At 46.4% G+C, this 26,160-nt stretch overlaps 1 protein-coding gene across 1 annotated transcript in view; it reads right to left on the bottom strand.

The window, feature by feature from the left end:
- The window catches only part of SH3PXD2B (SH3 and PX domains 2B), a 101,211-nt gene that overhangs the window by 25,604 nt on the left and 49,447 nt on the right, over nt 1–26,160 (bottom strand). Inside the window, exons 5-7 of the mRNA XM_044229480.1 lie at nt 15,395–15,486; nt 11,411–11,436; nt 3,242–3,376 (exon numbers count right to left, since the gene is read on the bottom strand). Of these exons, the coding sequence (XP_044085415.1) occupies nt 3,242–3,376; nt 11,411–11,436; nt 15,395–15,486 (253 nt within the window). The remainder of the gene's footprint in view (nt 1–3,241; nt 3,377–11,410; nt 11,437–15,394; nt 15,487–26,160) is intronic.

The following is a 26,160-nucleotide window of genomic DNA, read 5'->3' as shown; positions in this document are numbered from 1 at the left end:
AATACAACAACAATGACAGCAGTGTGTGCCACACCGGGTCAGAGCTTCACCTCTACTACTGATCGGCTGGATCCTCCCATGAGTCCTGGGAGCTGCATGTGACCGCCCCATTTTACGGATGAGGAAGCCGAGGCTCTAAAAGAGGCAGGGACTTGATCAAGGTCACAAAGAAAGCGGCAGAGCTGGGATTCAGTCCGAGGCTGTCTTAGCCTCCAGGGCTTAGCCCTCAACCATCCACACACTAACGCCTCACGTTGCTATGGGGAGGGTTAATTGCCATGGCCAGTTTGAAGCAGGTCATTAGGTAGTGTCTTAAAATTCAAAATATGTGTGCCTATGGTTCAGTACTGTGTGTCATACCTAACCTAAAGGAGGACTCGCCAGTGTGCTCAGATACACTGTTCACACTAGAGAAAAATATGATTTATTCAGATCAAAGAGTATGCAGATATTGAAGGAAGAAGAGCTAAATGTTGACTAAACACGTTGCAGATTGAAATGATCAAAATGTACAGAATGATACCACTGGGGTTAAAAACACTACAGAATCATATCACTACACACAAACTATTGTGTGTGCATATGGTTATATATCTCTGTATGGGCACACATGTGCACACATGTAGACAGGCCACATACAAACACAGACACATGTATACATGCATATGCACGAAGACACATACACACATACATATATGTGCATACATTACTAAGAAGGATCCACAGTAAACTGAAAGAAGGTCTGTCTGGGGTTAGGAAAGGGGACTAAGTTTGAAGCTAGTGGAAAAAATAGATTTTAACTTTATCATTAATGTTTCTTTAAATTTAATTTGTAAAAAAAGATTTTATTTATTTATTTGAGAGAGTACAAGCTGGAGAGAGAGGCAGAGGGAGAGGGAGAAGCAGACTCTCTGCTGAGCAGAGAGCCTGATGTGGGGCTCAATCCCAGGACCCTGGGATCATGACCTGAGCCGAAGGCAGATGTTTAACTGACCGAGCTGCCCAGGCACCCCACCATTAATGTTTTAAGAAGAATGTGCCTACAGGGGCTCCTGGGTGGCTCAGTGGGTTAAGCTGCTGCCTTCAGCTCAGGTCATGATCTCAGGGTCCTAGGGTCGAGTCCTGCATCGGGCTCTCTGCTCAGCAGGGAGCCTGCTTCCCTCTCTCTCTCTCTGCCTGCCTCTCTGCCTACTTGTGATCTCTGTCTGTCAAATAAATAAATAAAATCTTTAAAAAAAATTAAAAAAAAGAATGTGCCTACATATTACTTGGATCAGTAAAATATAATTAAAAAAAATTATTGCCAGTTTGTTGGCCACTGTAAGATGTGACCTCCTGCTGGCCCCCTTCCCCCCACTGCCTCTGGACATACCAGCCTTATTCTCAATAGCCCATCCTGGCTCCTACTCTTCTCCTGGCAATGTATTCTTCTGGACTTCAGGCTCACAGGCTGCTCAGGGCGGTGGGGGTGACTTCCTTACTAGTCCCTGCGGGGCACCCTAGCCACACCCATAATCTGCATATACTCATTCCCAAGATTTATTTATTTATTTATTTATTTATTTATTTTTTAAGATTTTACTTATTTATTTGACAGAGAGAGATCACAAGTAGGCAGAGAGGCAGGCAGAGAGAGAGAGGGAAGCAGGCTCCCTGCTGAGCAGAGAGCCCGATGCGGGACTTGATCCCAGGACCCTGAGATCATGACCTGAGCCGAAGGCAGCGGCTTAACCCACTGAGCCACCCAGGCGCCCCTCATTCCCAAGATTTATCAGCTGCATATACTTATTCCCAGGAATTAGAGAGTCACATGGCCTTGGAGCCAGCGGGAACTGGTTTAGAATTCCAGCTCAGTGGGGCGCCTGGGTGGCTCAGTGGGTTAAAGCCTCTGCCTTCCGCTTGGGTCATGATCCCAGGGTCCTAGGATCGAGCCCCACATCGGGCTCTCTGCTCAGCAGGGAGCCTGCTTCCTCCTCTTTCTCTGCCTGACTCTCAGCCTGCTTGTGATCTGTCAAATAAATAAATAAAATCTTAAAAAAAAAAAAAAAAAAAGAATTCCAGCTCCGTAACTTGTCGTGAGATCTTGGGTGAGCGAGCACGGGACCTGGAGTCTTGTTTCTTCAGCTGTACAGTGGGTATGGCAGTTGCTATATTAAAGAATTTGGCTGGCTAACGCTTATCTCATGACTAACAATACCATGATCCAGATGCTGATGCAAACTACTTGCCACTGGGAAGTCACAGAGACTGGCCTGCTAATGATATTAGGCAATGTCACATTTTAGGCACAACAAAGCCAGTGGGTTTTGCTACCTTTTTCTGGAGAGAATCTGCTCATCCCCTACTCCTTGCCAATGGCTGCTTCATGGCTAAGGAAGGCAAGAGGAAAGGAAACTCACATTCTTGACTACCTACTGTGTGCTGGGCCTAGGTATAGGCACACTCTAGCATCTCATTTAATCCTTGTAACAGCTTTTTGAGGTAGAAGGTTTTTCTATTTCTTTAGAAGATTTATTTATTTATTTTTGAGGGAGGAAGGTGGAGGGGCCAAGGGAGCGGGGGAAAACAGTCCCAAGCAGACTCCAGGCTGAGCGTGGAGCCCGACATAGGGCTTGATCCCACAACCGCCTGAGATCGTTATCTGAGCCCAAACCAGGAGTCAGGCACTCAACCGACGCACCACCCAGGTGTCCTGAAGCTTCTTCTATTTTGCAGACAAGAGAATTGATGGCCAGAGAGAAGCAGCAAGCTGGACTGCTGTGAAATGCAGAGTTCAGATGGAAACACAGGCTAAGTGTCCGCCAATCATACATCTTCCATCCCAGACCTGGCTGGTGTACGTGACCAGGGGTCCCTGTGATGACAGGTGGGCTGAGGAGACAGGCGATGTGTCCGTCCCATCAGAGCCCACAATGACAGAGCCTTCAGGGTTCCATCCAAGGAAATGCTAGATCCCATGTCTCCCAAGGGTTTGGAAACCAGAAGACACGTTCATGCAACGAGACTCTCAGAATAAAGCAGTAACAACGAGCCGGTAGGGTGCCGGTGCGTTGTGACCAAGTGATGTCCAAGCACTGTGATCCAACGGGGGTAGCTTTCTGACAGGGGGTCAGCTGGATCTGTGGAAACTGCCCAGCTCGGATCAGCCATGGCACTTCCAGTGCTTCCACTTTCTTTCTCTCCTGGCCTAGGGGCTCGGGGACCAGGTAGGGCAGGGAGGGAGGCGGGTTGGTTCCCCTACCTGACTCGTTCTTCTCAATGATGTCCACCACCTGCCCCACGCTGAGGCTGATCTCTGAGCTCTCCTGCTTCTGGTAATCAGCCACTACCACATACTGCTCCAGGACCATGGGGTCCACCGAGGTCAGGTCACCCCCTGTGGATACAAAACCTCATCAGATGTCACCTCTAGCCACCACCCACGCGTGAAGGAGCAGGAGGCGGGGGGAGTAGGGTGGGTCAGGAGAACATTTCAAAGACAGAAAGTGTTATTACAGGACTAATCTCAAAGGTCCCCTCATCTACTCACTCTTCCTTAATTTGCCCATGCAGCCACCAAAACTGACCACGTCCCTATTCAATGTAGACACTGTGTGAGCCACTGGGGATTCAGAGTTGGTCGAGATTATGGTCCCTGCCCCGAAGCAGCCAACAGCCTAGTAGGAAAATGTTTTCCCTCTTACCACTCTTCCATCTATCCATTCATTCCTCTGCCATTACTCATCCACCAACCAAACATCCAGCCATCCCAAATCACTCATCTATGAATTCAGGCTGTCATCAGTGATGCTCCAGACACTCTATTAGATGCTGGAGGCACTAAAGTGAACAAAACAGATGACTCCTAGGCTCAAGTAACTTCACCTCCTTGGGGAGAGAGAAACATGAATAATAATAAGTATACAAGATAATGTAAGTATTAGTTTTTGATAGGTGCATTGCTGGAGACAACCAGGATGTTGGACCAAGAATGATCAAGAAAGGGGATGTCACATTCAATGGGGTGGTCAGCAAGATCTCCCTAAGGAGGTGACATGAACAGGAGACATGAGAGAATGGGGAAACAATGATGCAGACCGCCTCTCAGATAGGAAGGGGCCTAGGAGGAGGCCAAGAGGCTGGCGCGAGCGAGGAGAGCAGTCCCATATGAGGACACACAGGCAGGCATGGGTCAGAACAGACAGGTAAGAAGCCTGGATTTTTTTTTTTTAACCCTTGAGTAGAAAGCCACTAGAGGGTGTTAAGAAGGGAATGACAAGTACAGATTTACACCCTCAGAAAGATAATTCTGACCGCCAAATGGAGCGCGGATTAGAGGCTGGCAAGAAAGAAAGCAGGAGACCAGATGCAGGTCATGGGGTTGGCAGGAGGAGATAACGGTGGCTTTGGATCATGGCAGTGGCAGCGGGAAGAGACAGGCATGGACAGGAAAGGCAGTTTCCACGGGATGCGATGTGGATGGTGCCTCCTGGAGTTGTGTGGTCCCAGTAAAACACCAAGACATACCTGATTAATAAAGGAAGATATCCTACAACATGGGTGATGTAAAGGGACATCCAAGTTCAGAAATTCCAAAGAGAAGGAAACAGGCCTTTGAGAGCAGCAGACTGAAGGGGGTAGGAAGGCAGACATTTGTGGCCACAAGGCCCTGGTTTTATGCAAGTCCTGATTCACAGTATTGCCTCCTATTGCTTCCATAAACAACTGCAATATCCAGGAAATCCCACATCTCTGTGTCCAAACACACTCAGTAATGGAGTGGGGTACCAGGGCCACCTCACCCTGAGCCGATTTTGTGGGTCCCTTCCTGGCTCTGTCGGGTGACGCCTTGTTGGTGGCTTGAACCTGGCCACAGTGGGAGTATTTACACCATCAATATTGGCAAATGCTACAAAGCAGTGCTCTTGATCAGAAAGCTGGTTGTAAAGTTATTTACCAGCACACTAGTGCGCCCCAGCCTCTGGCATCCAGAAGCAGCACAAAAGCCCTTTGTTAGAACCATGTGCTCTGAATCTCTGATGTGGAAAACCAGAATAGGGTATTGTAGCAGGGTGAAGTGTCACTGCTTCTTGGCTCTTCCCAGCTGAGGGTAATGGCGGGAAACAGGAGTCGGGGAGGGTCCCAGGGCCACCCTGGGTGCAGAAAGCATGGGAACAGAGAAAGAGAGCAGAGGAGAGAGATGGAGATGTAGACTGAAGGTTCAGGAGCAGGTGGGGAGAGAAGGAGCTTCACATGAAAGCCATCATACATATCTACACGTCGTACAAAAACTATGTAAACACAACCACCCTGGAAGGTGGGTACAGCCACCTCCCTTTTATAGATGAGAAAAGAGAGGCTCCGAGACGTTAAGTGACTTGCCTCGGGTCCCACATCTGGGTGCTGAGAAAGCTGGACGGGACCCAGGTTCACCCGGCTCAGAGGCTCTCCAGTGTGGTGGGGGCATGGTGCAGGCAGATGAGCAAAGAAAAGGTGCTAGGGAAGTAAGGGTCATCTGAGGTCTGCTTTCCTTCCTTCCCTGTGCGTCCCCAGGAGCGTCCCCCCAGGACCAATCAGGCTGGGTCTGATTTCCTTGTGTCGTTCTGGGCTATCTTCTCTCCTCCTCCAGCACCTCCCCCAAGGTCAGGCTGCTAGGCTGACGCCCTCCTGGCCTCCAGCACGACAGTGCACCCTCCAGCCCAACCACCGGAGCCTGTCAGTAGTAGCCTTTGAGCAGGCTTGTTACTGCCTCTCCCACTGCCCCCAGGAGATTGGAAGCTCCCGACAGCAGAAGTCTCGACAGTATCCTGGACCACCGGGCACTCTGCCCACAGAGGTCCTATCAGGTGAGGAAGTGGAGACAGATACTGGCTTGCTGGAGGCTCCTGGCCACTGCAAGATGGGGACAATTTCCCTAGGGGATGCAACAGGTAGAGACCAGAGTCTATAGCTTTTATCCCAGGATACAGCCTGCCTTAGGGATCACAACCCCAGGGATGCAGCTACCCTTCCGACCTGGGGCTCAGGTGTGCTGTATCCAGGCAACTGTGCTTCCCTGGCTCTCAACCTGACAGGAAGAACTGGAGAGATGGGAGAAAAGCAGCCACTACACAGTCAGATTGGAACCTGTGCCCACTGCCCAGGTGAATTCTCAGAGACGTGTCGAAGTCTTCGCCGCAGGAGGTCCAGGAGAGGTTGTGCTCTTGCCTGGGGGTTCTGTGCTGCCACCTGGAGGCAGGTCTGGATTCTTTCTCATCCAGCCATAGGTTTGATGGGAGTGTACTTTCTTTTCAGCACCCGGTCCCCTGACTTGACTCACATCCTCACGGAGCTCCATCCTCTGAACCAGGGTCTGAGAGAGGATTCTTCGGGATGGTGGTGGTGGGGGAACAATGCGTGTAACAGGTCTCTATCCTGCCCCTCTGTTTCTGACTCCATAGTGTAGAGGGCTCACTCCAAAAATGCTACTCTGATTACGCTGCTCACCGCCCAACATCTGCTATGGCTCCCCACTGCCCTCAGGTTCTCTACAATCAACTCTGCTGGCCTTAATGGCCTTGTCTTTTGGCTACCCCATCTCTGCTGTACCTATAAAACCTCATGAAGGTGCCTTTGCATGGGGTGTTTTCCCCGCTCGGGATGCCTTCTTCTCTCCCCTGCATTCAAATGGGAACCACCTATTCCTAGCCTCCTAACTGGTCTCCTGCCCCAGCCTTGACTGCTATAATCTGTTCCTGACACAGCAGCCACAGCGATCCTCTGAAAAGATGTGCTGGATCACGTTCCTCAAAGCTCACAACTCTGTAATGGCCTCCACCTCACTCAGGAAAAACCTAGTGGTCTAGGGGGTCCTGCCAATCCCTCTGATCATTTCTTTTCCATGCTCCCCCGTGTGACACAGGTAAATGCATGGTTCCTGCTCAAACGGCATCTCATCAAGATCTTCTCTGATCACCTTGCACTGCCTCACCTAGTTGTGTTTTTAAAAGACTCACATACGTTTAATGTATATAAAGGTAAGGAAAGGACAATCCCTAATTCAGGAGTAATATTCTGTACAACTCATATGGTGGGGCTGAGTGCCTCACCTAGTTTTATTTCAACACAGTGTTTAAAAAAATAATAGATTCTGTGTATTTACTTGTTTCCTTTTTGTCTGTTTTTCCACTCTAGAACATAAGCCCCATGAATGCAGGGACTCAGTCTCCTGTTTACTGTTGGATTCCCTGTCTAAAGGCTCACAGGCCCACGGTCTGCTTCAGTGCAAGGGGAATTAGGAAAAGATTTTTTTTTTTTTCAGTAGGCTCTACGACCAGTGTGGAGCCCAATGCGGGACTTGAACTCATGACCCTGAGATCAAGAGTTGGATACCTAAATGACTGACCCATCCAGGCACTCCAGGAAAGCATCTGTATTTTTAAAAGGGTTGTAAAGAAGAGAGGCAGAGGAAAAATTATTATTATTGACAGGGCCCGCAGACCCTGAAATATTTACTATCTGGCGTATAAGAGAAAATGTTTGCCAACCCCTGGCCTAGAATGTCATGGTACCTACTAGATTTGATAAATACCTGAAGGAAAAAAAAAAAAAAGAATATTCTAAAACTCACCTTCAAAGGACTTCCTACCCCAGAAATAAACTAAAATGCCTTCCTGTAGAGCACTTACAACATTTTATTTTGTTTATCCATCTATTTCTCCTACCAGACTATAGGGATACTTGCTACATCTTGTTCACCTTTGTATTCCCCAGGGGCTTAGAGAGAGCACTGTCGGGCATACAGGAGGTACTTAATAAACACTTAATAACTGTGTCTGCCTTGTTCACTCAGCACTTAGTATGCACTCAATGGCTATTTGTGGAGTGAACAGACAAAGGACAAAGGGAAACTTCTAGAAACTCTTCTGCTTTGCACGGCTTCAGGCCTCCTCCTAAGAGCACACAATGCTGACAGTTATGACAGGCCTGGCCGTCTCACCGGCAACTGAAGATGACTCCTTCTTGCCTCTAAGCAGGGACAGAGCTTTGATGGAGTCAGGGTCCAGTTAAGTCCGGTGACTCGGTCCAGAAAGCTCACTGTTGCCATGCAGTCTGAACAACACTGAAGGCAGTACATTTGGACCACAACCAATTTTCAGGATTTTGATCAATGGACTGATCTATTCATTTCTGTGCCAACTCTCCCAACCAGGCCGCCAAGGGGATGTGGGAGAATGAAGAGCAGTGAAAGAATCAGAAAATCACAGGACTCACGGCAAACGAGACACCAATCCAGGCAAACGTGGAGGTAATGGAGCAAGGTTTAGCACTCTGGGCCGGCAGGAGCAGATCTGCTACTGGGCACAGGGCTCCGGCTGGCACTTTCTCCAAGACTTGGTAGGCCACGCCTGCATCTAACCTCTCCTCCTTGTTTTTCTAGGACAGCAGCTTTTACACTGGAGTTCCTGTAGTTAAGTGGTTTGGAGAGAGTGCTTGGGGCTGCTTTCCCAGCACCAGTTCTTCTGCCTTCATTTTTCCCAGAGCCCTCAGTTTATGAAAATGTCATTCCTTTGATTGACCAGGATTCTCAAACTAGCTTCAGGCCAGTTAGGTGCTAGGTGGAGACACCTACTGGTGGACTGTGGTATTGCGCCCAAGCTCTACAATGCAGAGTAATAGCAAAGCTTAGAAGTTGACACAGGTAGCTAAGTACTAGGAGCTGTAAGCTTGAAATCTAAGTATTCCTCTGTAAGGAACGTCATCCTTGTGGTCCAGCAGGAAGGAGAGAAGGAACAGGTCAGCAGAGAGGTCTGACAGTGGAAGGGTGATGTCAATACCAAGGAAGTGCCGTAAAATATTCTCATGAGGTACACTGCCTGAGACACCATAGAACTTTCTAACTGGAATGTTTTGATTCATGGTGACATGTCTTGAATTTTAATGGTAACTGCCATACACTGCATTTTGTCCCTCCAAAATTCATATGTTGAAGACTTAACTCTCATAGGATGGCATTTGGAGGCAGGCCTCTGGGAGGTAATTAGGTTCAGATGAGGTCAGGAGGGTGGGACCCCCATGATGGGGACAGCGCCCTTACTAGAAAAGACACCAGAGAGCTTGTTCTTGCTCTCTCTCTCTCTGCCATGGGAGGACACGGTGAGAAGGCAGCAGTCGAGGGCTCTTGGCAGAACCTGATGGTGCTGGCCCTTGATCTCAGACATCCAGGCTCTGTATTTGTGAGGAAGTAAGTTTCTGTTGTTTAAGCCACTCAGTCAATAGTATTTTCCTTATGGCAGCCCAAGCCAGACTAATACAGTGAGTAATGGTAAAGTGGGATTTTCTTTCCAGAAATTCACTATACTGCTAGTTCTGCTGAAAAAGCCAGTAAATCAGAGAATATTGCAATAAGGGTAGGAAAATCAAGAAGAAGGATGCTCTTTAATGCTCTTAATGGGAGGTGGGAGATTTTTTTTCCTGCCAGATGAACAGAAGTTGATTCCACATTAGCCAAAGTCTGCAGAGGCCAGCCAGCCGGCCATGACTAGCAAATTCTGGAAAGAGATGAGCCTTCTCCAATTCAGAGTTCTGGCACAGAAATCTCAGGGTTTGGACTGTCAATCTGAAATCCCTTTCACAGTCAACCAAGAAGGCTAGTTCTAACATAAAGGAAGTGTTCAAAGGTCAGATAAGAAACTAAGGCTAATCCCAGCATGGGTCGTTAGCCTAAATGAAGAAAGATGCTATTTTCCATTCAGCTGAACTATAAATAAATCCATCCCCATCATCGCAGGTGAATGATGTAACAGCCGTCACCACAAATTAGAGCCTCTTCTCTTTTCCAGACCAGTCCCCTCATCAAGCCTGTTCTGACCAGACATTTTGGTTTTTGCAAACCAGAGCTGTCTCTCTCCTCTCCTCCTTTAGCCGTTCCCTTCAGGAATGTCTCTGCACACTCAAAGCCAGAAACTCTGTGACCAGCCCAAGAGTGGCTGTTACTCTTCTCCTCTCTGTTCTTTTCTAAGAAACATATCATTACGCTCAGAGCTCAAGGACCATCTGCAGCTCTAACAGGATGCCGTGGCTCTGGTCAGTACCTATTAAACCCAGAAGTGGAGCTATAAACAGACTGGTTGGGGAACGGCGGGCATTCGGTCCAGACGCCAGACCTTGAGGGAAAGAGAACCAGTTTCTCTCCACTCTTCCTTGCAAGAGCGGCCTGGGCCCTGTAAAGCTGACCACAGCCCTGTACCCAGGGGGCAGTAAAGGGACCAGAGCCGTTGAATTTGGACAGGGACACCCATGTGCTTTGAATTAATGGTGGCAGTATAGAGACAGCAGTATACCTGGAGCACTGAAAATATGCGAAGCATTGTTCCAAATGCTTTATACATATTACTATAAATCCTATGATGACCCGCCAGGACAGGTTACTATTATTATCCCCATTTTACAGATAAGGGAACTGAGGGACCATGAGACTCCTCTCATTCTTTTTCACATCCGGAATCTCTGCTTGGCTCCTCTCTCCCTACATGGTTATCAACGCCCTCAATCTTCCTGGATGCATAAAAGAACTTAGACTTCTGGAAACTCGGAAGATCATGCTGGCTCCAGGTGTGGGGGTCGTGGGCAGGGGACTCTGCAGATATCGGGGCAGGGGTGGGGGAGGGCAGATAATCCTGGGTCAATAGAAGAAACAGTCAGACTGTTGTGAATCTAAAGTTATCAACCCCAGGCCTGCAAGGACTGAGTCACTCCTTTGTGCACACCCGAATCCCCACCTTCTCTTTCTGTAGAGGGAAGAACTGTGGCTTCCAGGGAGGAGAAGGGAGGCTGGAAAGGGAGGGAACTGAAGCTCGGGAGAAGGGAGTGAACGCCAGAGGTGCTGGGAAGAGCGGCCATTTCTGCCCAGAACAGTGTCCGAGTAACAGAAAAACAGAGGCTAGGCCACCTGCCTGTGTGGCTCTCCTCGACCCCCAACCGCCCTTCTCTCTGGGGAAAGCTCCCGCTCACTGTGCAAGACCCAGCATCCCTTCTTTTTTGACCCCTTCCACACCTGGGAAGAATGCTCTCAGGTGTGAGGCACCACATTTCTGTACTTAACCCCCTATAGGCAGTTGGGGGTGTCGGGCTCCCCTACTCCTCTGAGGCAGTCGCAGGGAAAGATAGCAGGTCTTATCCATCTGTAACCCTTTGGTATAGGATGTAGCAACCTCCAATTCTTTCTTTCTTTCTTTCTTTTTTTTTTTGTGTTGGGGGGGTAGGGGGTGGGGTGGGGTGGGTAAGCAGGGTGGAGTGTCAACCAATCAATCAGGCATCAACCCATCCATCCATCCATCCACCCACCAGTCACATGCTGTGGCCCTTGGGCAGTGCCCAGGGCCCGGCGATCACAGGTACTCAGCAGGGGTATGTTGAACATTGAATGAATGAAAATGGAAAATATTCTTACCAGATTTCTTTTTCCCAACATGCTCCCTGCACAGGAAAGAAGGGGATGGGAGAGAATGATGAGTTAGCACCGACCTGAGTTACTCCATGAGGAACAGGAGATTCTCCATCCCAGAACATCACCAGTGAATACAATCAGAGGCAGCCTCAGGGACCCAGACTCTTTGAAAAAGGAAGAATTCCTCCTCATTTGCTCCCTTTGTCCTGTAAGTGTTCTGGAGCCCAGGAGACCAGGCTCTCTACTCTTATTTGCAGAGTAGGGGTCCCTAGGGAGGGGCTGATGTTGGGGATGCAGTACGAAAACAACGTTAGGCCCCATGTGGCACTGAGCCAGATGCCACCTCATCAGGCCCAGCAGAGGCCCTGCCCTGCTTCTTAGGGCTGCCCTGCGCCATACTCATGGAGCAGAAAGCTTTTGGGGTAGGTACGTGGTAGGCAGAATGCAGGAAAACTGGGTAGAATTCTGGAAATCAATAAAAAATAAACACATTTCTCTTGCGGTGACATAGAGAACACTGCTGTGGGCTAGAATTCATACAGAATAATGAGTAATGACTCCTTTGTATTTGTCAATCACATTGGAATTTATACATGCAACTGCATTACCAATACAATATTACAGATCAAGGATTACAGAATACTTTTACGTAAATTATCCCATTAGTAAAAAGGTTTCCCATATTATAAAGGGAAAGGAGAGGCGACAGGATGGTTGGGTTGAGACAGATGTCGTGGCAGCAGTAACATTAGCTAATAATTACTAAATGTTATTACCCCGTGCCAGTAACTTGCTAGGTACTTTTAGTTCACTCATTTAATAGTCATAATAACCCTTGGAAATAAGTAGTCTTTTAATGCCCATTTTCTAGATGAGGAAAATGAGGCCCAGAGAGGTTAGGTAACTTGCCTAAGGCCACACAGCTAGCAAGTAGCAAGCTGAACCCAGATTCCACCTAATTTTTTAAAAATTGAGCTATAATTCACACACCATAAAATTCATTCTTCTAAAGTGTAGAGTTCACTGGTTTTTAGGATATTCACAAGGTTGTATAATCATCACCATCATCTATTTCCAGAAAATATTCATCATTCCAAAGAGAAACCCTGGACCTATAAACAGTCACTCGCTGTTCCCACTCCTCCCAACTGCTGGCAAATACTAATTGGTGCTTGCTGTCTCTAGTGATTTGTCTATGCTGGACATTTTATATGAATGGGATCATACAGTACGAGGCTTTTTGTGACTGGCTTTTTTCAGGTGGCCTGTTTTCAAGGGCCCGACACCTTGTACCGTGGATGAGTATTTTATTCCTTCTCACGGCAAATAAAATCCTGTTGTGTGGGTAAACCACACTTCGCTGATGTGTTCATCAGCTGACAGGCCCTGGGTTGTTTCCATGTTTTGGCTCTTACGAATCATGCTTCTGGGAACATTTGTACACAGCTTTCTGTATGGACGTATATTTTCATTTCTCTTGGCTCTATGCTGGAATGGAAAGCCAGGTCACATGGTAACTCTAGGTCTCGCCGTTTGAGGATCCACCAGGCCGACCCCCACAGCAGCCGCACCGTTGTACGGGCCCGCCTGCAGCGCACGCGGATGCCAGTTCCTTCACGTCTTCCACAGCCCTTTCTGCTATCTGCTTTTAGCAGAGTGGCTTTGGTTTCTAGCGGCTGTGGTTTGGATTTGCATTTCCTGGTGACTAAGGATGCTGGGCCACTTCTCCTGTTCTCTACTTATTGGCCATTTGTGTATCTTCTTTGGAGAAGCGTCGAATTCAGTCTGATTTTCAAGTCTGGCTTTTTCGCCACCGGGTAATGACCCTGTCTCTGTCACTGCGGGCCTTGAAGGAGAGGGTGAGGAGGCTAAGCCAATCCCTGAGAAAGGGGCCGCACTCCCGTGCATCTGGGAGGAACAGCAGGGCCTGGCCCCGGAGCTGGGCTGCACTGCTCCATCGTGCTGTCCCTGGGCCATGCGTGTTACCTCTGTGGGGCTAAACTTCATTGCCCCTGTGGGGGGTGGGGAAGAGCAACAGTTTAAGAATCTAGCTCACGTTTACCTGCACTTGCTGGGTGCAGGGTGCTGGTCGGAGTGCTGTATCTGCACCCACCTGAAGAACCTTCACTATAATCCTTAAGGGTCACTCCATGTCACAGATAGAGACACGGAGGCCCATAGAGGTGAAGCACCCCACCCAACATCAGAACCTATGAAGCCTGGCTGGGGCCCATGCTCCTGACTAAACCCTGGCCTGGACTGTAGGTGAAGTCTCCCTCTTAGTGCCCGGCTCCAAGACACACCCACAGAGGTCCCTGCTACCTCTGCATAAAGCTCCATCTGCCTGAGTTGCCATCAAGGCCTGTGACCTAAGCCACAGTCTGGGATCCTTGAAGTCCTGGGCTCCTGCCTGCCCTATATTCCTGCTGCTTGTCTTGCTGTCCTGGCCAGAGCCATGGGTCAGGGGAAGCAGGGGGCTCCTGGGTTCAAGCAGCGGCAGCACGTGTGGGTTCACACAGGCACATTATGTATGTATCTGTATGATATGCTTGGGGTGGTCCCAAGTTTTCCTATGCATGGCAGCAAAAACCCTTCCTTTAACAGCACCAAGTGGAATCCATCTTCTGTCTCCCTAAAGACTGCTGGGAAGGAGCCCCAGTTTCCATTTTAGACCCTAACTTGGTATTAGCTTCAGGAGCCTGACCCAGGGACCAGCTGTTTCGCTGCGATTTCACTCCTCCCTCAACCCACAACCAAGGCCCACCTGAGTGAGACTCACTGCCCGCTGTGGCCCCAGAGCCATCCCCTGGGTCCTCGGCATCTATCCCACTTTCCTTCCCTGTCAAAGGCTGGCTTAAAGACAGGAAGGCATCACCAGCTAAGGACTCGTTATGGGCAGGATGGTGTTGAATCCTCACAACCAAGACAGGATCGAAGTTTTAGCCAAGACCACTTTACGGATGAGGAAACAGAAGCTCAGAGAAGTCACAACACCTGTTGAAGGTCATCATATAGCAGGGAAGGGACAGAGAGATTGGAAACTCTTCCTTCTTCACAGAAAGCCTCTTGCAACTAGATAATACACTCCAGCAGGATGCTGTCAGCTTATCATGGCTGGCCCACTGTGCTTTCTCTGCTGTAGTCTAGGCTATGATTTTTAGTTTCAGTGACTGTTCTATTTGTGCATATGTGTGCATGCATGTGCATCTGCACCTGCTCTCTCTCTCTGGTCAAAGAGCCTGGCTGGCACTTCTCAGCCCTTCCAGACAGGTGCGTGACCCATGACCACCCCCCACTTGTGGGCTGGCCTCCTCTCCCGTCCTGTGACCACTCCACTAGAGAGAACACTTCTTTCTGCAGATACACACGGTGGTTTCCTCAATTAAACTTATTAAAAAGCACGATGCACATGTCAGTGTTTCGGGCTGGCAAGGCCATGGGTGCCATCAACTCCTAGTGTGTAAAGCCAGCAGGCAGGGGGTGAGAGTCTCTGTAGTGTGCCTGGGCCGCCCGGCCCACTGGGCACGCACTGACAGGCACCCGGAGGTGTTTTCTGCTCTGCTGCAGGGGCTGGGGTGAACATTTTGGACAGTGTTAGACCCTGGATGCTCAGGACCAAATCCTGGCCCTAGCCCGGTTGCTCACAAGTGCTGAGACCTCGAGTAGGTAGTGTCACTCATTCATTCATATCTTTCAAGAGCAACTTTACCTTTGTGGGCAAGGCCCCACCCCAAGGGCGCCCAGGCTCCTGCTTTTAGCCCTCTCCAGGCATGCCTGGGAGGTGGAGGCATGTAAGGGATTCCAGTAGTGACCCTGGACCAGCTTCCTTCCTCGGTGAGGGCCACATGGAGCAAGACCCCACAAGGGCTCAATCAGGATGGTCAAGTTTAATTTTTACTTTGCTCTACTCCAATTCCTCTTGGCACTGGCCCGGGAGCAGGGACGGCTGTGAGGGCACGCTCTGGGGAAGTCCACACACCAACTTACTCTTTGGGCGGATTCAGGTCCTCGGGTCTTGTCTCAAAGAACTGCAGCACCTCATCACACTGAGAGATGTAGGGGGGCAGCTGGATCAGGGCCTGGAGAAGAGACACGAATGAATCCAAAGGAAGGAAAGGGGTATCAGGAATGGCATGAGTCAGGACTGCTCAAACCTGGGTATGATCAGAATCACGTGGGGGGCTTGTGAAACCAGACAGTTGGGTCCTACCCCCAGATGCTCTGATTCAGTAGATCTGGGGTAGGGTCTGAGAATGTGCTGCTTTGGGGACCACACACACATGCATGTGTGCACACACACTGTGTATACACACACATGCACATACATGTTATGGGCATAGCTGAGCAAATAACATGTATACATTTATCTAAAACATGAAACTGGGGACTTCATGCATGTCGTCATTCTGCTATGACTGACTTCACGTCTACTAGATGCTGAGTGTGTCTACTGCCCAGATGCGTCATACATTCTGGTGCCTACTGGTGAACACTAAGCTGGTTTCCAACACGCCTGCATGCGTGTCTTAAGTCACAGATTTGCCGTGTTACAGTGAGGGTGCTGCTTTATGATTTGGGTAGAGGTTGGAAGTTCCAGGTTATTGGACATCTGGCATCTGTCACTGCCCCAGTCCATATTAATTTGCCACCCTAGCTCATCAGTTAAAGGAGCCTCAAAATCTGCCAGCAGGTTGGATAAGGAGCGGGTGGAGGGCACAAAGGGCATTCGTTGTGCCCATTCAGCTCCCAAGGGGTAGCCATTCAGTGATTCAACAGACACGATCTCTGGGTAGACGTGTCCAGTATGAAAGGATGGGACACACCCCCAACCTGAAAGGATAAAAAACTGTGGTGACGCTCCATCGTGAATAAAGAGCTCAGTGTAACCGATCTTTATTTAAGCCCCTTCTGGCCCAGGTCCCAAGGATACAGATTGCGGGGCAGGAGAGCTGCGTCACGCACACGTGCACGGATGTAAACAGCACGTGCAATTCTGCCAGCCATTTCAGCCCACCAGGGTATGCTCCTGAGGGACGCAGGACTCTGCTCCTCTCCACAGAAGGCCTCGTTCCTGGGTGCCTCTCATGTGCCTCCTGCAGGTGCTGAGTGAGTTGGGAGTGGAGATAAATACGTCCTCTATTTTCTATAACAAGGCCCTAAAAGCTCACCTCCCATTCATCCTCTGCAAAGTGATACTCCATCCCTGATACGAGGCTGGGCTGGACTAACGAAGAGACGGATGGGTGTCTCCATTGGTACCTTCCTCTGGGCTTCAGGGGTATTTTGATTTATTTTTCTGATTTTTGAAAAGTTTTTTTTTTTTTAAAGATTTTATTTATTTATTTGACAGAGAGAAATCACAAGTAGACGGAGAGGCAGGCAGAGAGAGAGAGAAAGAAGCAGGCTCCCTGCTGAGCAGAGAGACCGATGCGGGCCTCAATCCCAGGACCCTGAGATCATGACCTGAGCCGAAGGCAGCGGCTTAACCCACTGAGCCTCCCAGGCGCCCTGAAAAGTTTTAATTGTGGTAAAATACACAATCTGCCATCTTGACCATTCTTTTTAAGTAGGCTCTCATGACCTGGAGACCCAGAGTCCTATGCTCTACCAACTGAGCCAGCTAGATGCCCCATCATCTTAAGTATTTTTAAGCACACCATTCAGTGGCATTAAGTACATTCGCCTGGTTATGCAACCATCCCCATCTTCCATCCCCAGAATGCTTTGTTTTGCAGAACTGAAGCCCTGTACCTATTAAATAGTTCCCCCTTCCTCCAGCTCCTGGCAACCATTCTGCTTTCTGTCTGTATGATTCTGACGACTCTAAGCGCCTTGTCTAAGTGGTATCATACAATATTTGTCCTTTTGTGCTGGGCTGCTTTTATTTAGCTAATGGTCTCAAGGTTCATCTATGTCGTAGCAGGTGCTGGACTTTCCTCCCTTTTCAAGGCTGAATAATATTCCACTGCATGGATAGGCCACGTTCTGTTTACTCATTCACCCATTGATGGTCACCTGGGTAGCTGACCCTATATAGCCTTTGAGTCCGGCTCAGGCTTTCAGCCAAATGCCTAGGTTCGAGCTGTCTCAGATCTAAAGAAGAAGATGTGAGGTGGGTGGACATGTTTTAGTAGGGTGACCTCCCTAGTCACTGTCCAAGCTCTACCTTCTGGGGTGAAGGGCCTGCTATTTTGTGGCTCACTGATTTTATTAGCCTTGACCTAGCTCCTGTTCTGCAGCCAATCCCCAGCGACTGATCTTTTCCAGGCTGGAGGCAGAGAGCCCAAAAGGGGAGAGAGCAGGTGCTTCCCTCTCCCACCTCTGGCTTCTGACCTCCTTCTCTTTCTGGTTTGGAGGATTCATTCTGCTTGGGATGAGCTGCTGTGTTGGGGGGCCCCTTGGGTCTCTCCTTCCTCTGAAATCCCGCAGCTCATACAGTCAGAACTACATAATGAAAGAGCTGATTATATGCTGGACTGTGGTGCGTCCTGGCTGCTTTGTGTGCAGAAATCTTGCGGCTGCCCCCAGACTGCAGTAACACCATTCCCTTATGTCAGCTCAGCACTCGACGGCTCCCAAAATGCCCTCGTCTGTGTCATTCCATGTAATGCTGGGAGGGCTGGCCCGTTTCAGAGATGGGGAAATGGAAGCTCTGGTGAAGTAGGTAGGATCGAAGAGCCCAGGGCTGGCCGACTCCAGCTCCTCGACCCCAAATGCACGGAGAGCATAGCTATGCGGCTCTTCCCCTGCACCTTCCCTATAGGTCTAGAAAGTGCTGGGGATTCTCTGATAACCTGTTTAGTGTATTCACTGGATCAGTGCCACGAGGGAAAGGCTAGGTGTGGCCGCATGGCCCTTTCTGGGGGGAGAAGGGTAGGCCCTGAGGTGGCCACGGCCTCCACCTATGGGGGGGGTCTCCCAGGGTGATCCCTGCTGAAATGAGCAGAGGCTCTGAAAGGACCAGTGAGGGAAGGGACAAGGAGGCCTACGGAAACCTCCTGACAATGCCAAGCTCCCTTTTGGTCTTGAGCAATTCCTAGGAAGTAAAAGCCAAACCCCCAAACCATCAAATACAGCCAAGCTCCTAATAAAAGGCGGCACCCAACACTTTGATGTTTGCCCCTTTCATTTTGGAAGGACAGGCTAACAGTAAAAACATGACCTGGGGCAGAGAAATAATTCTGCTTCTGAAATACTCCAGAATTGTCTTGTGTTCGGTCAGTGAAAACAAAGAACCACAGTTCCAGGAAAACTCGTTTCTACCCTGGATAGGATCCTGGCCCTGTGGATAGATGTGGCTGGTCAATGGCAGGGACGAGAGGAGAGGTGAGCAGAACAAGTCCCGTTTGCTGAGAGTCAATGATAATAGGTCAGATGGACCCAGCTCTTGATTCTGGCTCTGGCCGTGTCCCATCACCTCTCTGAGCCTCAGTTTGCTCATCTGTAAAATGGAAATCACAAACACCCCCTTGGAAGGTCGTGCTACCGAATGAGTGAGGAAGTGGCTTTAAGATTTCCATCATACACTAGCTGCTTGACAACATTAACTGTATGCCTCTCGGTACTGTATCAATTAAGTATGGTTGAGTGGTGGTTCCCGGTGGTGATTCTAGAGCTAGCAAGACAGCCCTGTTAGATAAAATGCCTCGCCTAGTGAGGAGGTTGAGTTTTCTCAGTTCTTTCAGTCCCCTTGAACTTCAAAATGAATGTCCCAGAGAATGACCACTTCTCTCTCTCTCTCTTTTTAAAATTTTATTTTGGTGTGATAAGAACACTCACGAGATCTATCCTCGTGACAAATTTTAAGTACGCGATACCGTATGGCTGGGTGTCATCCTGGGAATCTCTAGAGCTTACTCCTCTTGCTTGACCAAAACTTCACGCCCATCGGTTAGTAGCTCTGCATTTTTCTGTCCCTCCAGCGCCCGGCAACTACCAATTTGCTCTGTGCTTCTGAGTTGGACGATCACGGAAGTGTAGGATTTTAACTTTCTGCGACTGGCTTATTTCACTTCCCACAGCATCTTTAGGTTCACCCATACTGTGATGTATGTCTGAATATCCTTTCTGAAGGCGGACTAGTATTCTGTCCTATGTATATATCACCTTAGGTTGTTTCCACCACTAGGTTCCCACACCATACTACGTTAATTACTGGAACTTTGTAACAGGTCTAGTGAAGCAGAAAGTTTCTTCCCGGTGCTGCCACCAGCACGGGAGTGCTAATCTCTCTTCCAGATCCCTGACTTCAATTTCTTTGGCTGTATACCCAGAAGTGGGATTGCCGGATCATATGACAGCACTATTTTTAATTTTTTAACTTCCATACTGTTTTTCATAGCGGCTGCATTTCGCATTCCCACCAACAGTGCGCAAGTGTTCCAATTTCTCCATATCCTTACCAATACTTGTTTTTTGTTTTTGTGTTTTGTAATAGCCATCCTGATGTTGTAGTTCTGATACGCATTTCCCTGATGATGAGTGACATTAAGCAGTTTTTCATATACCAGTTGATTATTTGTGTATCTTCTTTGGAGAAATGTCTATTAAAGGTCTTAGCCCATTTTAAAATCAGGTTAAGATATATATATGAGATATATGGGTTGAGATATATGGGTTCTTTATATATTTTGAAGATTGACCCCTTGACAGATAGATGACTTGCAAATATTTTCTCCCATTTCTCCCATTTTGTTGCTTTTTTTACTCTGTTGATTATTTCCTTTGTTTTGTAGCCTTTTAGTTTGATGTAGTCCGACTTATTTATTTTTATTTTTGTTGCCTCTGCTTTTGGTATTATATCCACAAAATCACTGCCAAGAGCCCTCAAATAAATCCACACATATGGGCAACTGGTCTTTGAAGAAGGCTCCCAGAACATACAATGAGGAAGGGGGAGTCTCTTCAACAGATGGTGTTGGGAGAACAACATCCACATGCAAAAGAATGACACTGGGTCCTTATCTTACACCACACGCAAGAATCCACTCCAAATGGATTAAAGAGTTTAACATAAGACCTAAAACTGGGAAATTCTTGGAAGAAAAAACTTCCTAACTTGCCTCTTAAGAGCTGGATGAGGTTGGGGGGCCTGGGGGGGGCCTGGGTGGCTCAGTCAGTTGAGCATCCAACTCCTGGTTTTGGCTCAGGTCATGACTTTATGGGTGATGGGATGGAGCCCCGTGGGGTCCGTGCTCAGAAAGGGATCTGCTTGAAGATTCTCTCCCTCTGCCCCTCCCCCAGCCCTCACTAGCATATGCTCTCTTTAAAATAAGTAAGTAAGTAAATAAATAAATAAATAAGCAAGCCTTTAAAAAGAAAAAAGAAAAAAAAGAGCAGGACCAGGCAATGAGGGGCCTTGGGTAGGCAGACAGCAGCAGCTGGCTAGATTTAAAGACATATCCTTTGTTGCTATTGTTTCATTGCTCTCTCTTTTATTTTTATGGCAATTTTTAGCAATTTTATATTATGGTGTATTGTAAAATTTCCTCCAAAGAGTATATTTTTAAGAAGTTAAAAAAGTGAGTTAATAATAATAATAATGATAATGATAGTAATAATAATAACAACAATACAGGTGGTAGTATACAGTAAAAATCTTGATAGGAGGTGTCTGGTAAACTCTGCCATTAGACTGCCTGTCATTTACTTTAAAATACTACAGTATGGGCAAACACACTCATGTGTGTCTGTCTGTGTGTTTATGTGTGTATGTTAGATTTAAGTTACACCGCAATAATGGTTAGTAAAACTCTGAATCTTCATCAAAAATGAACACTTCGGCAAGTAAAGACCTCTACTCACAAGTCCTCACTCTAGAAAAGGCTACTTCATGGCTTCCATTTTCTTGACCTTTGACCAACACCACAGCCTTTATTTACCATTACGACAGTTGTTAGAAATGATACTCTTTACTGGCGCAATGAGGGATGCTCTAGAAATATTCTCAGCTACTCTGGTCCTTGCATGAAAAGAATGTGGCAAATCCATCCTCCAAAATGGTGCACTGGGTCTAGGATTCTGAGTCCTCTGTGTTCTGTCTCTTCTAGGGGATTTTACTGTCAGACCAGGGTGGGATTAGCTGATCCTGGCACTGGGCTATCATTCCATTTGTCTCGAGGAAATGTCCATGCAAAGTGGTGTCAGACCGACAGCTGGTATTTCAGTAAGCTTACAGAAAAACTTGAGAGGCTGTTTAGGGAGCTGCTTGATAATAAATGCTTGTATATGTGGCAGAATTTGGCCAAGTCCTGTTTTCACTGTGTTCTTCAATGAACAGAGTCTTAAATTTAATGTAGTCAAATAAATCTGTCTTTTTATAAAAGGTTGGTACTTTGTGTCTTTAAAAATCTCTCTAGGGGTGCCTGGGTGGCTCAGTGGGTTAAGCTGCTGCCTTTGGCTCGGGTTATGATCTCAGGGTCCTGGGATCGAGTCCCACATCGGGCTCTCTGCTCAGCAGGGAGCCTGCTTTCCTCCCTCTCTCTCTGCCTGCCTCTCTGTCTACTCGTGATCTCTTCAAATAAATAAATAAAAATCTTAAAAAAAAATCTCTCTATACTTGGGAGATTATAAAGTGCCCCCTTCTACCCCTCCCCCGTTTTTATCTTCTAAAACCTTTTATACTATTGCCTCTTACATTTAGGTCTTTAATTTCCTTGGAAATGATTACATGTGTGGTGTGAGGCAGGGGTTAGATACAGTTTTTTTTTGTTTTTTCCCATAAGGATTCCCACTTACTGAGGAATCCAACCCTTCCCCAATGACCTGCAAGGCTGCTTTTGCCAATATTAAAGTGTCCAAAAACACACAGGTCTGTTTCTGGCTTCTCTATTTTGTTCTAATGGTCTGCCTATCCTTGTGCCAACACCATATTATGTTAATTACTGTAACTTTATAACAGATCTAATAGAGCAGAAAGCTTCTTCCTAGTTGGAATTAGATTTGGGATACCCACAACCTTTGTCTATCTTTACCTATTGGAGATTACCAATTTCTCCTAAAGTAAAGCTAATAGTTATAGATTAAATTGCCTTAAGTCAGCTCACAACAATGTTAATAACAGATACTCAAATGTTAAGTAAATCTGTGTAGTCTGTAAAAGATTTTGCAGACTTTGTGAATAGACGGTTTCATCTCCTTCCCGGAGGGCAGTTCCCTTGAAGCCAGGCTAGGGAATTTGGCCAACCCAAACCCCAAAATATCTGTTCTGCTCCTTATGATGCATTAATAGTAGGGAGTGGTAACTTCCACATGGCTCACACGACATAAGCCATTTCTTCCCTATGGCAAATCCAGGATCCAGGTGAATTCACGATCTCTATACCATTTCAAGCACCAGCCAGATGCAGGCAGCTGCTATCTCTTTTTATTCCAGGATTTTTAAAAAAACATTTATTTATTCATTTTGGGCACAGGGAAAGAGAGAGAACTTTGTTGGGCCTCTGTTTCATCGTCTACACAATGGGAATAATAAAACCTATTAAGGCTGTTGGAGGGGTGAAATGAGGTCATGTCTGGCAAGGAGAAACAGGAGTGATCAGGAGTGATTTTCTGCCCATGTGATGTCTCCTGCCAAGACAAGGGTCATCTATCCTCACACCGCATGCCCCCCTTTATATTTTTTTTAAAGATGTATTGAAGTATAATTTATGTATCATAAAACCCACCCATTAGAAGGATACAATTCAATGACATTTAGTAAATTATAGAGTTGTGCAGCCATCACCACAATCTAGTTTTAGAACTTTTCCATCACCTCAAAAATTTCCCTCGCCTAATGTGTGGTCCATCTCTGCCTGCACTGTCCTCAGGCCTCTGAAACCACTGATTTGCTCTCCGTCTCTTATAAAGTTGCCTTTTCTGCACATTTCATGTAGATAGAATCATGCAACATGTTGTCTTTTGTATCTGGCTTCTTTTAGCATCATGGGTTTGAGATTCATCCAACCTGCAGCATTTAACAGGATTTCACTGCATTTTATTGTTGAAAAATATTTCATTGTATGGATAGTCCACATTTTCTTTATCTATGTTCCTGACGATGACATTTGGATTGCTTCCAGTTTTTGGCTATTATGAACTGGTACTACTACACACATATACATCCAAGTCTTTGTGTGGACATGTTTTCAATTCTCTGGATACCTAAGAGTGGCCACATGGTCAATTTCACTTGTGGACGAAAGTGCTGAAGTTTTCCCAAGAGGTTTCCTATCATGTGTCCCCACCAGAATGTCCTATTATGTGTCCAGGTTGTCCATATCCTCACCAGCTCTTGGTTTTGCTGTCTTGTGGATTATAGCCATTCCCATGGCTCTGCAAATTTCTCATTGCTTAATGATTAATGAAGCTTGAACACCTTTTCACAGCCTTAATAACCATCATGCATCTTCTTGGGTGAAATTTCTACTCAAATCTTTTTTGTCTATTTTTATTTTTATTTATTTATTTTTAAAGATTTTATTTACTTATTTGACAGAGAAAGACACAGTGAGAGAGGGAACAGAAATGGGGATGGGGGAGAGGGGAAAGCGGGCTTCCTGCTGAGCAGGGAGCCTGATGTGGGGCTTGATCCCAGGACCCTGGGATCATGACCTGAGCTGAAGGCAGATGCTTAACCGACTGAGCCACCCAGGCACCCCTTCTGTCTGTTTTTAAACTAGGTCATCTTTATGGTTGATTTTTAAGAGTTCTTTATATAGGTTCAATACAAGTCCCTTGTGAGAGATATGATTTACAAATATTTTCTCCTCATCTATGACGTGTTTTTTCATTTTCTTCATAGGCGATGTTTTTGAAGTACAGAGTTCGGAAGTTTAATGAAGCCCAATTTATCAATTTTTCTCTTATGGTGTCCTGTCTAGGAATTCTCTGCCTAAATCATGATCATCAAGATTTTCGTCTATGTTTTTTTCTAGAAGTTTTATAATTTTAGCTCTTACGTTTAGGTCTGTGATCCATTTTGAGTTGATTTTTGAGCACGGTATGAGGTAGGGATCCAACTTAATTTTTTTCCTTTTGGCATATGGATGTTCTATTATCCCACACTGTTAAAAAGATTATCCTTTTCTTACTGAATTTCTTGGCACTACTGCTGAAAATCAATTGACCGTAAGTTTCACAAAAGTTTATTTCAAGGATCTCACTTCCATCCCACTGATTTATGTGCCTGCGAGGATCTCACTTCCGTCCCACTGATTTATGTGCCTGCCCTTATGCCAGTACCACACTGTCTTGATTACCGTAGCTTTTGTAGAAGTTCTGAAATGGGTACTACAAGCTTCTAATTTTATTCTTCTTTTTCATAATTGTTTTGGCTATTTTGGGTTCCTTGCATTTCCACACAGTTTAGGATCAGCTTGTTAATTTCTACAAAAAAGCTTACTAGGATTTTGACAGAGATATATATATAGAGATCAACTGGGGAAAAATTGCCATTTTATTTTATTTTATATCTTTTTTGTATTGCTTGTCATTGGGCTTTTTTGTTTGTTTTTGTTTTTTCTTTTTATATTTCCAACCCTTTCCTTTGCCCATTTTCCCTGTATGGTTTTTTGTCTTTTTCACATCAATTTCTACAAATTCCAAGTATATATAATACACACACACACACACATTGTTCTCATTAAGAAATTCATCCTGACCCCCAAATTCTAATTTATTCTCCTAGATTTTTTAAAGTTTTTCTTTTAAGTTCCAGTTAGTGAACATTCAGTGTCATATTAATTATAGGGTATGATATGGTGATGCAGCACTTCCATAAATCACCCGGTGCTCACTGCAGCAAGTGTGTTCCTTAACCCCCATCACATTTCACCCATCCCCAACCTCTTTGCCTCTGGTAACCATCAGTTTGTTCTCTGTAGTTAAGAGTCTGTTTCTTGGTTTGCCTCTCTGTCTCCCCCTCCATTGCTCGTTTGTTTTGTTTTCTTAAATTCCACATATGAGTGAAATCATATGGTATTTGTCTTTCTCTGACTGACTTGTTTCACTTAGTGTAATACCCTCCAGTTCCATCCATGTCATTGAAAATGGCAAGATTTCATTCTTTTTGATGGCTGAGTAGTAATAAGAATCGCCATTTTAACACTGTTGAGTCTTTTAGTCCATGGGTATGGAATGTCCCTCCATTACTTCAGAGCTGGTTTAATTTCTTTCAACAGTGTATTGTAGTTTCAATGTATAAACCTTGTACTTCTTAAATTCATTCCTAAGTATTTTACTCTTTTTGATGTTATTGTGAGTAGAATGATTAATTTCATTTTTGGATTGTTCATGCTTAGTCTTTAGAGGTTCAACTGATTGTTTTTTATAAGGAAAGAGTTTTACTTATTTATTTATTCAAGTAGGCTCCATGCCCAGTATGGGGCTTGAACTCACAACCCTGAGATCAAGAGTCTCACATTCCACCAAAGAAGCCAGACAGGTGCCTCCACAATTGATTTTTTTATATCGATCTTTTAGCCTGTGATGTTACTAAACTTGTTTATTAGTTCTAGTATTTTTTTTTCTAGTGGATCCCTTATGATTTTCTACAACAGCATCATATCATCTGTGAATCAAGGCAGTTTTATTTCTTCCTTTCCAAACTGTATGCCTTTTATTTTCTTTTTTGCTTGCTTACGCTGGTTAGAACCTCCAGGAAAATGTAAGACAGAAGTGAGAAAAACAAATATACTTGCTCTGTTTCCAGTCTCTGGGAGAGAGAGCACTGGTTGCCCCACTGTGAGGGCATTTCTTGCTATTTCCACCCT

This window comes from Neovison vison, chromosome 1 (genome assembly GCF_020171115.1).
Source record: "Neovison vison isolate M4711 chromosome 1, ASM_NN_V1, whole genome shotgun sequence".
NCBI classification, from domain to species: domain Eukaryota; kingdom Metazoa; phylum Chordata; class Mammalia; order Carnivora; family Mustelidae; genus Neogale; species Neogale vison.
This window is presented reverse-complemented; position numbering and strand designations above follow the sequence as displayed.